The sequence below is a fragment of the Triplophysa rosa genome, linkage group LG16 (assembly GCF_024868665.1).
Source record: "Triplophysa rosa linkage group LG16, Trosa_1v2, whole genome shotgun sequence".
Taxonomy (NCBI): Eukaryota; Metazoa; Chordata; class Actinopteri; order Cypriniformes; family Nemacheilidae; genus Triplophysa; species Triplophysa rosa.
Window position 1 is genome coordinate 8115084 of NC_079905.1, and position 14275 is coordinate 8129358.

Consider the following 14275-nt stretch of genomic DNA (forward strand, 5'->3'; position numbering starts at 1 on the left):
GCTTTAAATTGTTCAAAAATAAAACAAAAGCTTGAAGATGGCAACTAATAACTTTAAAAATGATACAATTCAGCTGTTGCCTTAGTTAATTAGTCACAAGGTTACTTTAAAAATGACACTTTTAAATTAAATTAAGGAAACATTTGACCAATTGCAACAGATATATAAAGTACGTTTTAGGCTAGTGGCATACAGGAGCAATAAAATCAGTCATTAAAGTGTATTTTGGTGAATAGTTAACCAAAATATAAAAATTCTCTAAGAATTTGTGAGCCTGTCTGTGAAAAAGTATTTTTTTGTGCTTTACTGTTTTCTACATAAAACTATCTTATAAAGCACATTCTGTGAAAATAATGTTTTGATATCTTTAATATTGGCTGTCATATTTAAAATCATCAAATTTGTCCATCAAACAGGGGGAACACATCCTGAGTCTTGAGGTCCATAACATAAAAAGTTAATACATGTCTGAAACCTACACTGTCTACCCCACAACTTTTTGGATTTTAAGCCTGCTATCACTAACGTTTTCCAAGATTGAATGGGAAACCTATTATAGCAAATGAAAATATTAGTCAGATACTGTTCCCCTCAGTGTTCCATTGGATGGAGAGTTCATGTCTTCAATTAACATAGCTCACTGTCTACGTCGCAACAAGTAAGTTTTGAGATTATAAAGCTGCTATCAGAAAATTTGCCCATTATAGAAGGGAATACCTATCCTGACATCTGTGAATGTAACTGTTGTATGAGGTTCCCCACATATGATTTGAAAAATAAGCTTGGACAACACTCAACCCAATAAGCTCTGAATCATGTTATAACATTACTAACCACTATGGCATCATAGACAGCTTTGGGTTGGGCTTCACACTTGTCACTTTCCACTTCAAAACCTGACCATCAGAGCAGGGGGAACATATCCTGACTGCTGAGAATGTTTCTGTCAGATACTGCTCCCCCTACAGTATGCTTCATTAAAAAGAAAGTTCATACATTTACATTTACATTTAGTCATTTAGCAGACGCTTTTATCCAAAGCGACTTACAGATGAGGGAAACAATGGAAGCAATTGGAACAACATAAGGACAACAAGCATAAGTGCAATAAAAGAAAACTGGTTTCATATATCCTACCACAGTATACAGAGCTAAGTTTATTTTTTTTGAAAGAGTAGAAAAGAGATAGAAGTCAGAACTGATCAGTCAGGTGTTGACGGAAGAGATGTGTTTTCAGACGATTCTTAAAGATGGCTATAGAATCTGCTGATCTTGTAGCAGAGTTGGTTCTGACACTGCTGTCTTAAAATTTGCTCATCACAGCAGAAGGAATGTATTCAGAAAAATTAAAAATCGACTTTATCTGTGTTTTCACAGACTGTTCATTTCAAAATGTGTTCCTGATATGCTTGTGTTAAATTCACACAGGTTTTCTCCATAACAAGTCCGTCTGTGATGTTTAACTTGCCATCCCTGAAGTTGTCTATCATGGCTTCTGGAACACCTGACAGCATGTTTGATACTTTCAAAATCAAATCCATTCAAACCCATGTATATACACTTGCTGACCAATCAAATATGTGACTGGAATTAACAGATATTTTAATGCAACTTTATTTGTATTCAATTATGTAAATTTACGAATAAGTAAATAGGAATAAATAAGAAGTGAAACTGCTTTCAGATTCAATTAAATCAAATTGTATAAATATTTTTGCAACTTTCTGAACTTCCTCATCTCGATATCCAGTGAAAAAATTCGCATGTTCAAATCTATGGTTCAAAGAAGCTGATCGCACGCTCCCGGTCCGGCCAGGAGATGGTACTCGCGCTCCTCTTTCCTCCGTCACCACCCCCGGACCTTGAACGGCCCCGCCTGAAATACAGCCCTGCAAATAGGGAACGGTTTTACAACTTCCTGCCCTGCACCAGCCAATGGAGTCGAGTGAAATAAGGCAGTGATAGCGGCTCGACCAACTCAAATTTAGTGAAGTTTGTTCGGATATACTCGGTGCTGACGGAGACCGGTGTCACTTGGTCCGTTGGCGGTTTCTCTCGCGTTTTCTTTTGGACGAGACGTACGATGGCGCCCAGTCAGCGGTCGAGGATGCTTAGTAAAGATGATGCGAATTATAATATGCACTTTCGGATGATCAACGAGCAACAAGTGGAGGACATCACTCTTGATTTCTTCTACAAACCGCACACCATCACGTTACTGACATTTACTGTTGTTAGCATTATGTACTTTGCGTTTACCAGGTAAGTAAACGGGAGATTTACATATTGAACTCAGAAAGACACAGATCTGTAAACACAGCATCCGTTTTATCAGCTTGGTCCAATATCCTTTAATTGATTAATAATTGTTTTATTATAGTAAAAGTGTAGTAAACCATGTTTTTGTAGGATTTATGATTATTTCGTACTACCATAGTTTATTAGTTTTACATCATATTTCAAGGTAAACTATGGTTACTTTTGTGAGACTATGGTCAATTTATGGTTAACGTTACTTCGGTTTTACTACAAACACCATGTTAAATTTATTATGTTTACTGTAGTAAAACTATGGTGCCTTTTCGCAAGGGCGTGGAACTGTATTCCTTAGGAAATGAACCATGGGTTATTATAGTAAAAATGTATTCTAAATATATATGTTAAACCCAAGTTTTACCTCAAATATCAAGGTTATCATATGGTTACTGTAGTAAAACCACAGAAAAGTTGTGGCTACTATGGTTTTACTACATATACCATAGTTAAACTGTCTAATCCGTAGTTATTTTTTTTCAAGGGATATATGGGCAAATTTAATAATAATGTAATATGAATAAAATAGTTAAATGTACCATGTCACACACACTGGTACTGTTTGCAAAAGGTGAGAATTTTATGATGATGATACACTATCTGTACGTCATGTTTTCACTGTGGCAGGGATGATGGGGATTGTGATAATAACCTGCGGGTTGGCCTGCTGCTGGTCGTCTCATTCTTTCTTGTTATCAGTGTTCTGGCCTTCCCCAACGGTAAAGTCAGTGTTTGTTTGCTTGTGTCAGTAGAAATTCCATTTTCGCTGCTGGAAAAGACAAAAGAAACCTTTACAGACATTTTAATAGATGTAATGGTGATGATGGAAATTAGGTCATGGTTTACATGAAAACCACAATGATCTCTGTGTTATATGGTGGATGGAAGCTATTAAAAACAATTACATTGTACTAGAATTAGTCCCAGAATACATAACAAAGGAATTCTGATAGTTAATAATGGTATTTGCAATGGACATTTTTTTAGGAAATTACATATAACATAACAATGAACAATACTTCTACGACAATTATAAATATTAATTCATGTTTATTTAAACATTAACTAATACGTTTTTAAAATCTTATTGTAAAATCTTACTAATCTTCTTTCATTAAGGATTATTGCAGGTGTCCATTTACAAATTTGACAGGTTACTAAATATTTTCCCCGTTCTTTGATCATTAAATCCTTTAGGTCCTTTCACAAGACCACATCCCGCTATATGGCGTATGGTTTTTGGTGAGGGACTGATAAAACCTTTATTTTGTTACTTATCAGCTGTACTGTTGACTCTATCTCTTATGTCCTGATTTTTTGTCACTTTTCAGGTCTCAGTGTCCTTTACTTCCTCTTTCTGGTATTCCTCATTTTTCTGAACTGGGATCAGGTGAAAACACTGTTGTACTGGCTAGACCCCAATTTGCGTTACGCCACTCGGGAGGCAGATGTCATGGTGAGTGATCTGATACCCAGGGCATCAAGTTTGTACCAGACAACACCCTTCGTGTCTTGCATATTTTGCTTTCTGGATGACAAAAAAAATCGGCTTAAATCTGAGAATGAGATGGATAAGGACTGTCAAATTTCACACTGTTTATGCTGCTTCACTGCAAAGACTACAAAAGACATTTCATAAAACAAAAATTTGGATTTTTGTTTCTTGTCTGAACAAAGCCTTAATCTCTCTGTTGACAGAACCTATTCATGCCATTTTTAAATAAACAGTAACATTTCCTCTATCTCTCAGAGCAAGAGTTATTTTTCTTTGCGACATCTAAAGTATTTTTTGTCTGTTTTAGGCTATCTTCAGGTTTTCATCTTAAATTTCATTTGTCAGAGTGTTGTCTGGGAGAAAACATACAGTGTATAGTTTCAACATGCACATATGTATAAATACAACAATACCTGTTATTCTACATAATTATTGAAAAATGTGTAGACTTAATCTGTGATTGTTTGGATAACCTTATTAAAGACTGTGATTGTATCATAATCTGACACGACTGATCACACCATAATCTTTGTATTTGGCTGCATGACGCACTTTTATTAAAGCCACAGTCGTTGCAAAGGTCACACCATGGGCAATTTTAGTCATGGGCAGAACAGAACCTTACACAGACGACGTCTGAGCTGTAAAGTTTTCTGTTTTTGTGTGTGCTTCCAATCTAAAGAAATATGATTAATGACTGTGTGCTAATGCCAGCTTTCTGTATTAAGAGGTTTCCAACTGGCTCAGTGGACGGCCTGGCTTTCAGCCAATAGGATTATTACAATCTCTGCTCGGTGACATCAGTCCCCATGCCCTATAGATACTTGCTAAGTGAAAACATCATCTTAAAGTGTGAGGCAACCAATGCATTAGTTCCCTGTCCTTGCACTTGGCATAAATAAACATCTTTTTGAGTTGCACTATGTCCTGCATTTGTAAACCATGCATCGTGTTTATCACATACGTTTCTTTTTTACAGGAGTATGCGGTAAATTGTCATGTGATCACATTGGAGCGCATCCTCAGTCATTTTGACATCTTCGCGTTTGGTCATTTCTGGGGTTGGGCCATGAAAGCCCTTCTTATCCGCAGTTATGGCCTCTGCTGGTCCATCAGCATCACATGGGAGCTCACAGAGGTAATGGAGCTTTATCAGTAGCTAACCCCAAAAATCCCACGTTTAAACCCAATTACTTAGTCCACATTCAATGTAAACACTCTGTGGATATAATTCAAGACATTGGGCCTCAGTCATGAAACATTCGTAAATATATGTGTAAATTTCGAGTAATTTGCGCGTAAAACAGATCTTCCCGAAAACTTTCCAACGGATTCACAAAAACTTCGTGAACTACAGATTTGATAGTGAAATGTGTGTGTGTTAATGAATTCCAATCACTCGTGAACAGGGCGCACATGCACGCTCATTCATAATTAGCATAATCTCTGCAGGCCTCTGTACTACATTTACACAAATTACGTATCTAGGAATGCTGGAATCCTCTGGACTTCATTCTCTGGTTTGGCAATATTACTGCATAAATGCATAATAGGCTTTATGCTTACCAATAAATGTATCAATTAAACTGTGTCCACCAAAGCGTTTTTCACCCGCTGAAGTAATACCTGGTGCTCTTCTAAAAATGACCAGCTGGTGTATGGGATTACTTTTGTGTCAATAAAAATGAACGCAAACTTTTACTAAAAAAAACGAACAAAAATATACAATGAGAAAGAAAAAAAACACTTTGATAATGAAAACAATAAACTCAATTGCAAGAATGTGACATGATTTTCAAATAAACTGCTATTTTTCTTAACAATTTTCTAAGTTTTGTTTTTGCAAATAATAGTTTTGAATTCGCTACTAGATTTTTCAAGTTTTCGTTCACCTTTCTGGCACTAATCTCATGTGTGGGCGGGATTTATGGCCACTTTACTCTCATTGGTTAGTGAGATTTGGATTGACAGCTCCCTGACCAGGAAGTTGATACTGAAGACAGTTCAGCGGATTAGAGAGCAATCTGCTTGCGGATTTCTGTATTGTATTGTTTTAGTGTTTGTACTTAAATTACTTTATTATTTTGTTAGTATATTAGCAGGGTTGCCAACTTTCACGCACTTAAAAGTGGGACACGCTTCCAGGCTCTATCACGCCGTAACAACAAGCCAACGTCGAGTAAATACAGGATAGATAGCCATATTCACATGCAACTTTACATGGGTTTAGAGGCCGCCAAGACAGCAGTCTATAATTTATAATTACAATGATATCAGGAAAATGAGATGCCTAGTGAGTTTTGAGGAGATATAAAATAAAGTGTTATGCTTCCAGTTCATATTTATAATTTATATTATAATCGTGGTGGCATTTTATGTATAGTTTCTATCTTTAAATGTTTGTTTATATTTTAAGAAGTCTCTTCTGCTTTTCTTTAACCTGTTTTATGTAGATGTGTAAATAAATACATAATGAAATAGTTGTTTGCAAGAGGCAGACTAAATTAATAAAACATTCTAAAGGCCTCTAATTTTATCATCTTATGAATTTGTTTTGTTGTAGCATTTAAAAAACATAGATGTCATTTGAATGTATTGGTACTGTTTATGAGGTGTACTTTCTGTGAATGTAAAGAAAGGGGTATAATACTGTACATTCACCATGAGTTTTAAAAGAAAGATACAGTACTTGACTTATAAGTGGACTTAATTCTTTAAAAGGAGACTGTATGCAAGAGCGACATCGTCATCCTCCTCCTCAGCTGTACACAAGTCACCCTCAGTTACATTTATGTAACCGAGATAATAAAATCGCTAAAAGTTTTCATCTCTGTGACGTAACTATGCAGCAATGTTTTCATTTAGCACGTTAATTCCTCACAACCCAATAATCTGTAACGTGTCTTTATTGAATGTTATAATGCAAGTTGTTTGTTCCTTTTTAAGAAAATAATCTTAATAGTCCATAAAATAATACCTGACAAAAAAATATAAAGCAGACAATGAACGAGCTAAGTAAAGACAGAATTGCTACTGTACAGGAACAAAACTTTAAGCGATTTTCTTTATTATCTGAATTACATTCATTTATCTGAGGGTGATGGGGACGATGATGAGGAAGACGCTTGGATCCACACCGCGCATAACTTCAAATACCAATTACTAATATACTAACTAAATAAGAAAGTAGTTTTAAGTACAAACAATAAAGATAACAGCATGGAAATTCGTTGCACTGTACTGTCTTCAGTATCGACTTCCTTGTCAGGGAGCTATCAATAAAAAACTCACAAGCCAATCAGCGTAAAGCGGCCATAAGGCCCGCCTACACGTGAGATTTGTGCCAGAGAGGCGAACGAAAACTTGAGAAGCGTAAACGAAAAATCTAGCTGCGAATTCAAAACTATTATTTGCAAAAACGAAACTTAGAAAATTGTTAAGAAAAATAGCAGTTTATTCGAAAATCATGTCACATTCTTGCAATTGAGTTTATTGTTTTCATTATCAAAGTGTTTTTTTTCTTTCTTATTGTATATGTTTGTTTGTTTTTTTAAAGTTTGTGTTCATTTTTATTGACACATAAGTAATCCCATACTGGTGGCGCTTGAGAGCGCTTTGGAAGCACTGCGTGTTTTTCTGGAGACGCGGTTGCTGCGATTTGGAATATCCATGACAGTTACATGTTACTATAGTATCTTATTTTAAATAATATTACTGAATAGACCGTTATAAAAATTTAGTAACCAGCAATATTAACCTCTCCATTGTTGTGTATGATGGTTGGTCAATGTAGTGTTTGTCCCACCTCTCCTCCACTGTGGTTGGACGGCTGTGCAAAAAAAGGAGATCTGCGTTTTAAGTAAAAGTAGAAAATGAAAAAAGATAGGGCAAAAGAACTCGTTAAATATCATTATGATTCATAGTGCATCAAAATGCAGTGTCATCAGTTTGTCTAAAAGAATACAGAATATTTTACGCACCATTTATACGTTGTACAGAGCAGGTGTAAATTTATTTAGTACCAACTGATATTTTGAATATACGAACATTTTCATGAATCTGAAAATTTACGACTTTACGAGCAATTTACACAAAAAATCATTCTGCTCGTGTTTCATGAATGAGGCCCATTGTGTGGCTATTCGTCTTTCCCAATTTCTAATGCAACACCATTGATTATGCAAGTTCCTCATAGCTTGTTGTCCATACTTGTTTGCTGAATTCATAAGAATTGGATTGAAAAATATGAAAAGAACATCTTTGAATAAGTGCTTTTGTTACCGAAAGTCATACCATAACACTATACTTTAACATTCTCTCTTTCTCTTTTGCTTTCTGGCATTCTCTTTTGTTCCCTCAGTTGTTTTTCATGCACCTCCTGCCTAACTTTGCAGAGTGTTGGTGGGATCAAGTTATTCTTGACATTTTATTGTGCAACGGTGGGGGCATTTGGCTTGGCATGACTGTGTGTCACTTTTTGGAGATGCGTACATACCACTGGGCCAGTATCAAGTAAGTTGTTGTACCATTATTACATTCAGTTCAGATGTAGATTTGCTATCTGTTATGACACAACCATTTAGCTAATTCTTGTGAGATTAGCCCAGCGGTGGATTATTGTTAATTTGTGTATGTGTTCAGGGATATCCACACTACCACAGGGAAGCTAAAACGTGCCGTTCTGCAGTTCACTCCAGCCAGCTGGACGTACATTCGCTGGTTTGACCCCAAGTCTTCGTTTCAGAGGGTGGCTGGAATCTACCTCTTTATGATAGTATGGCAGGTGTGTAAAATAAAGAGTTTTTTTTTAAATAGATATTTTTTATAAAAATTTTTTTTTTTTAAAACTGAGTTATCCTTTTTGGAAATAAACTCTTCAAATATACTTGTTGACTTTGTTTGCTTAAAGGGATAGTTCACCCTAAAAAAATTCTGTCGTCATTTACTCACCCTCTTGTCATTTCAAACCTGTATGACTTTCTTTCTTCTGCAGAACGCAAAATATATTTTTAAGAATAGTGGGAACCCAGCAACGGTGGTACCCACTTGTATTTGTTCACTTGTGTTCATACAATAGAAGTCAATGGGTACCGCTGTTGTTTGGTTACCAACATTCTTCAAAATATCTTCTTTTGTGTTCTGCAGAAGAAAGTAAGTCATACAGATTTGAAATTACAAGAGGGTGAGTATACGATGACAGCATTTTCATTTTTAGGTGAACTTTACTTGAAAAATGTTGTTGAAATGATCATCATTTCAAACCCAAAAGCAAATATCTTAAACCTTTTAGTTCAGATCTTTGATTTAGCACTATATTGATGTTCTCTTCTTGTCATGTTCTCTTACAGCTTACAGAGTTGAACACATTTTTCCTGAAGCACATCTTTGTCTTCCAAGCCTCTCATCCTCTCAGCTGGTGTCGGATCCTCTTCATTGGGATCATCACTGCCCCCACAGTGCGGTAATATCCAATTACCTTCTTCGCTTGTAGAAAAGCACAATCCCTAAAGTCATTTAATTTCACCATAAGATCTAAAAATTCATAATGAGCACAAATAGGTTTATGTTGCCATCAATCTGACATTAGACATTAGAATCATCATCCCCATAAAGCTTGATAAGGATTTATTATAAGGATTATTTATTTATGAGGAGAATAAATTGATGAATATTACAGTACTCACGATGTTATCTTGGCATTTATAGCTGTTAAATACATGTTAAATTACTTTTAGGATAATTACAGTTTGGCAGGTGTTCATGTGTACACCCATTATAATGGTGTCACATAACTTGAATGGCTTGTTGTTTGGAAATAGGCAGTACTACGCATATCTCACAGACACACAGTGCAAAAGAGTTGGAACTCAGTGTTGGGTATTTGGGTGAGTAACTGTTTGTTTATTTTTTGTCTGATGGGAAAGTGCAATGTTAGAAATTGTCATCAAGTGTATATTGTAGTTATGCCAGTGTTATTTCAAGGTGAAATATTTTGGTCTTACATAGAATGCTTAGTACTTTCGGTATTAAAGCATAACCCTGTTTGGTTAGTAAATGAGGAAAAGATTTCTGGATGAACTATCCCTGTAACGGAGTTCATCTGCTTGTTGTCAAGTCAAGCAATTCATAGACTTAATGGAGTGTTGGTCTTTATCTCATACACAGTTGCCGTTTGCCAGAATTAGCTGATTTGTGTCCTGTTTAGTGGACCATCTAACTTTTACAATTGATTCCAAACAATGGAGCCATTTTCTCTTGGCTCTACAAAGCTTTAGGACTGCCAAATAACTCCAACACAGTCTGGTGACCAGAGTTGAAAAAACTTTTGTATTTACGTGTACTGGTCCTTACATGTGTTTTTATACAAATAGCATAATGTATTAGTCCTTTATAAATATTCAAGTGCATGAATATTTAAGTCTAGGCTTCTGTTCCTTCTCATAGGGCCATTGCTTTTCTGGAGGCCTTGGCTTGTATCAAATTTGGGCAGGATCTATTCTCTAAAACACAGGTTCTTTATGTGCTGCTTTGGCTGTTATGTTTGGTGAGTGTTTTAAATGAAATATTTTCTTTTCAAAATATATATATTTTTAAAAAAAGATAATATTTTTTCTTAGACTTGGACCCCAATGATTTGTAGTAGAATGTAAATACACTGATTGGGATGTTGTATTTTACAGCCCTAGTGATGTTTACAACATTCTCTTTTTTTCTGCTGTCTTTTCAGGCTTTCATTACTTTTCTCTGTCTTTATGGAATGGTTTGGTATGAGCAAAACTGTGGCACAAGACTGAAGGTAAATCACAAAATGCAGTCAGTTACAGTACAGTGCTAGCGGAAGAGAGATGCTGACAGAATTTCTTAGGTAAACTAAGTGGATTGTTCAACCCAAAAATATTAACCATTGTTGTCAACCAGCCATTCACAATTTTACAACATTTGCCCATCATCATCTGTGGCAGAGAGCAAAGTCTTTGTCAGTTTTGACATTTGTCTAAATTTGTTTCATGGGCTGTTAAATTTTTTCAGTGTTTACATGCTTGAGCATTTTAACTGTTTAATCTTGCATCTTTCACAGAACATCATGACAGATGGTGACGACAGCACTTTTGTTGACTGGTGTGATCGCATTCCTAAAACTGTCAAAGGTATAGTACAATCTGATTTGTTCTCAGGTAGGCTATTTCTAAAGTTGACATTAAATACATTTTGATAAAATATTGTATTTTATGGGTTTAAAAATAGGCCTAGTGATGTTTCCATGAACACATGTATTAACTGCAAACAGTGGGCCATGTTCAGTGTGGAATTTTATTTATTTATTTACGTTTGCTGACTTGAGGTTTATGATTGTTTATGCTGACTTGAATGCATAACTTTGTATTTAAAGAGGATTCAGACATTGTTTACTGTTTAAATAAGTATATGACTATATAGGAAACATATTTATATTTACTGTATCAACAGTGAGAAACTCCGGTAGTAATTCAAGCTCGTCCCGGAAAAGAAAAGGAGCCTCCAGTAAAAACAAAACAGTCAATGGAACAAGCATCAAGTGATCATGGCTGGAGAATGTTGATCTCTCCTTGGACCTAGACAAAGAGAAACAAAACTGTCGTAAGAGGTTGGAAAGAGGTACACCTATTGCTGGTGGACGACATTTGGTAAAACGCAGCCCTCTGCCTGAATATTGTGTGTCACTGTCGTGAACTTTGTAGAATGCCAGGTTTACAGCTTAAAACAGTACAGTCAACTTAGAGCCAGCTGATTATTTGGAATGGGCCTTTGATAAAATAAATCCAATGCTGCCAAGCATTGCAGCCTTCTGGCACCTTTATGATTTCTAGCAACCAAATAATTCAACTTATGTTGTTCCTTTTTATTATAACATTGATTTCAACATTGTTTATGCAGACCAAACCTTCTCTATAGTTTTTGCACATTTTATCTACCTGCCCTACAATTGATGTTTTGCTGTTTTTTTGTTGTTGCTATTTTACAGTTTACACATTTCTATGCATTGAACAGGTTGAAAACCACTGTCAAGCAATTTATTGTGGACGTGAACCTTGAAAAAGTAAAAAAATAAACCTTTCAGTTTAAGCACTTGTTTTATTGCACTATATAAATGATCTTGGCACAGATGTTCCATTTAGCACATACAGTGAGGGAAATAATTATTTGATCCCCTGCTGATGTTTGCCTGCTTACAAAGAAATTAAGGATCTATCATTTTTATGGTAGGTTTATTTTAACTGATAGTAACCAAATATCAACCAAAAAATCAGGGGAAAAAATAAATGTATAATTTATAAATTGATTTGCATTTCAGTCAGTGAAATAAGTATTTGATCCCCTACCAACTAGCAAGAATTCTGGCTCCACAGATTGGTTATGTGCCTATATGGACCACAGATTAGTCCTGTCACTTTAAGAAAGTACTCCTAAGTCAGTTTGTTATGTATATAAAAGATGCCTGCCAACAGAATCTGTATCTTCCATTTCAACCTCTCCACCACCATGGTCCAGACCAAATAGGTTTTAAAGGATGTCAGCGACAAGATTGGAGACCTGCACAAACCTTGAATAGGCTACAGACAGAAGTTTGGTGAGAAGGAGACAACTGTTGGTGTGATTATTTGGAAATAGAAGAAATACAAAATAACTCAATTGCCCTTGTTCTGGAGCTCCCTGCAAGATTTCCCCAATGGAGTAAAGATGATCATGAGAAAGGTTAAAGATCAGCCCAGAACTACATGGAAGAAGCTTGTTAATGATTTCAAGACAGTTGGGACCACAGTTGGGACCACAGGTAACACGCTATGCCACAATAGATTGAAATCCTGAAGCACCCGCAAGGTCCTCCTGCCCAAGAACGCCCGCCTGGCTCGTCTAAAGTTTGACAATGAACATCAAGATGATTCAGAAAAGGCTTTGGAGAAAGTGATGTGAGACCAAAATTGACTCCTGTTTTTGGAGGGAGAGAAATGCTGACTATGACCCCAAGAACACCATCCCTACAGAGAAGCACAGTGTTGGAAACATTATGCTTTAGGGCTTTTTATCTCTGCTACGGGTACAGGATGACTTCACCGCATTGAGGGGCTGAGGGACGGGCCCATGTACCGTAAAATCTTGGACGAGAACCTCCTCCCCTTAACTAGGTCACTGAAGATGGGTCATGGATGAGCCTTTAACATGACAAAGACGCAAAACATATTGCCAAGACAACCAAATAGTGGCTTAAGGAGAAGCACATTAAATGTCCTAGCCAGTCTCTAGACCCTAGTCCTATAGAACCTCTGTGAAGGAGGCTAAAACTCCAATTTGCTGAGCGACAGCCAAGAAACCTTAAAGATTGACAGAGGAGTGGACTAAATGTATCCGGACACATGTGCAAACCTGGTGACCAACTATCAGAAATGTCTACCTCTGTGCTTGCCAACAAGGGTTTCTCCACCAAGTACAAAGTTATTTTTTCTCGGGGATCAAATACTTATTTCACTGACTGAAATGCAAATCAATTTATAACCTTCATATAACATTTTCCCCCTGATTTTTTAAATATTCTGTCTCTATCAGTTAAAATAAACCTACCATGAACATTTTAGACCCTTAATTTCTTTGTAAGCAGGCAAACTTACAAAATCAGCAGGGGATCAAATAATTATTTCCCCCTATATATTTTTCAGTCAGAAGAAGATGCTGATTCTGGCTTTTTGCATAAGAGCTGTTGACTCCTTTATGGTCTTAGCATCTTTTGCACCCTGTAAAGGAGTTTTCAGAGATGCTGTTGTAATGTTTTTCTATACTTTTTTGTATTTTGACACCTGTGATAAGGTTTTATCATTCCTATGAATGTGCACACCTAGTAATGATTTTAGATTCATTTTTCACAAAATGGTTTCTTTGAGTTATTTAATTTACAGTATTTTTACTGATGTACTTGTAATTTTTTACAAACCCAAAAATATTGAAACATTGCAAAACTGTTTCAAAGTACTTGTGTGTCTGTTTTTATAGTCATGTTTTTTCATGGCTGTTAGGGTTAGGTGAAAACAAATCCTGAATTAAGGTACTACCAAGGTTTTTAAGCTTTTGCTTCATGTTGATTTTTTCCCTAACCACTGACTGCATGTTGTGTGATGTACAACTTGAATCTGCCACAGTATGAACAGTGTTTGTATATCTAATTATTTTTAAGCCTTTAATGTGATTAATCGGGAAGAAGAAAGTGTGACCTTTTTTTGATGTTTTGTATGAAATCGTTTGAAAATTGTGTTTTATATGAATAACCACCAATGTTATTCTATTCAGTTTTCACTTTCTTAATGCACTGATATTATAAAGTTAAAGCTTTCAAATAAAATGCGGGTACTAAAAAACAGAGTTTTTGCATCTTTGTATTTTTATTTAAAAAGTTAAAGGTCAAAGTATTGGCTTTATGTTGCTGTGAAAATTAAAATA

General features: G+C 35.8%; 1 protein-coding gene across 4 annotated transcripts; it reads left to right on the forward strand.

The window, feature by feature from the left end:
• The first annotated feature begins 1902 nt into the window (after positions 1-1902).
• On the forward strand, positions 1903-14190 carry ptdss1b (phosphatidylserine synthase 1b). Of its 4 annotated transcripts, none has more exons than XR_008964571.1 (13): positions 1903-2262; positions 2941-3032; positions 3511-3555; positions 3645-3769; positions 4788-4946; positions 8169-8320; positions 8450-8591; positions 9157-9269; positions 9628-9693; positions 10253-10352; positions 10536-10673; positions 10887-10956; positions 11276-11301. XR_008964571.1 is itself a non-coding variant. In XM_057355357.1 (13 exons), exons 1-13 carry the CDS (start codon positions 2084-2086, stop codon positions 11365-11367), a joined length of 1431 nt encoding a protein of 476 aa, XP_057211340.1. In that variant the 5' UTR covers positions 1903-2083; the 3' UTR covers positions 11368-14190. The 4 variants fall into 4 exon arrangements, 3 of the variants coding, with proteins under 3 accessions (XP_057211340.1, XP_057211341.1, XP_057211342.1); XM_057355357.1 differs by having other exon boundaries at positions 10536-10604; positions 10887-10983; positions 11276-14190; XM_057355358.1 differs by having other exon boundaries at positions 10536-10604; positions 11276-14190.
• The last annotated feature ends 85 nt before the right edge of the window (positions 14191-14275 follow it).

Excerpts from the sequence above, each read along its gene's own strand:
- ptdss1b (XM_057355357.1), top strand. The coding sequence starts at position 2,084 with ATGGCGCCCAGTCAGCGGTCGAGGATGCTTAGTAAAGATGATGCGAAT. Across the intron at positions 10,353-10,535 it reads TGCTTTGGCTGTTATGTTTG|GCTTTCATTACTTTTCTCTG; the intron begins GTGAGTGTTTTA and ends CTGTCTTTTCAG. Across the intron at positions 10,984-11,275 it reads ACAATCTGATTTGTTCTCAG|TGAGAAACTCCGGTAGTAAT; the intron begins GTAGGCTATTTC and ends CTGTATCAACAG.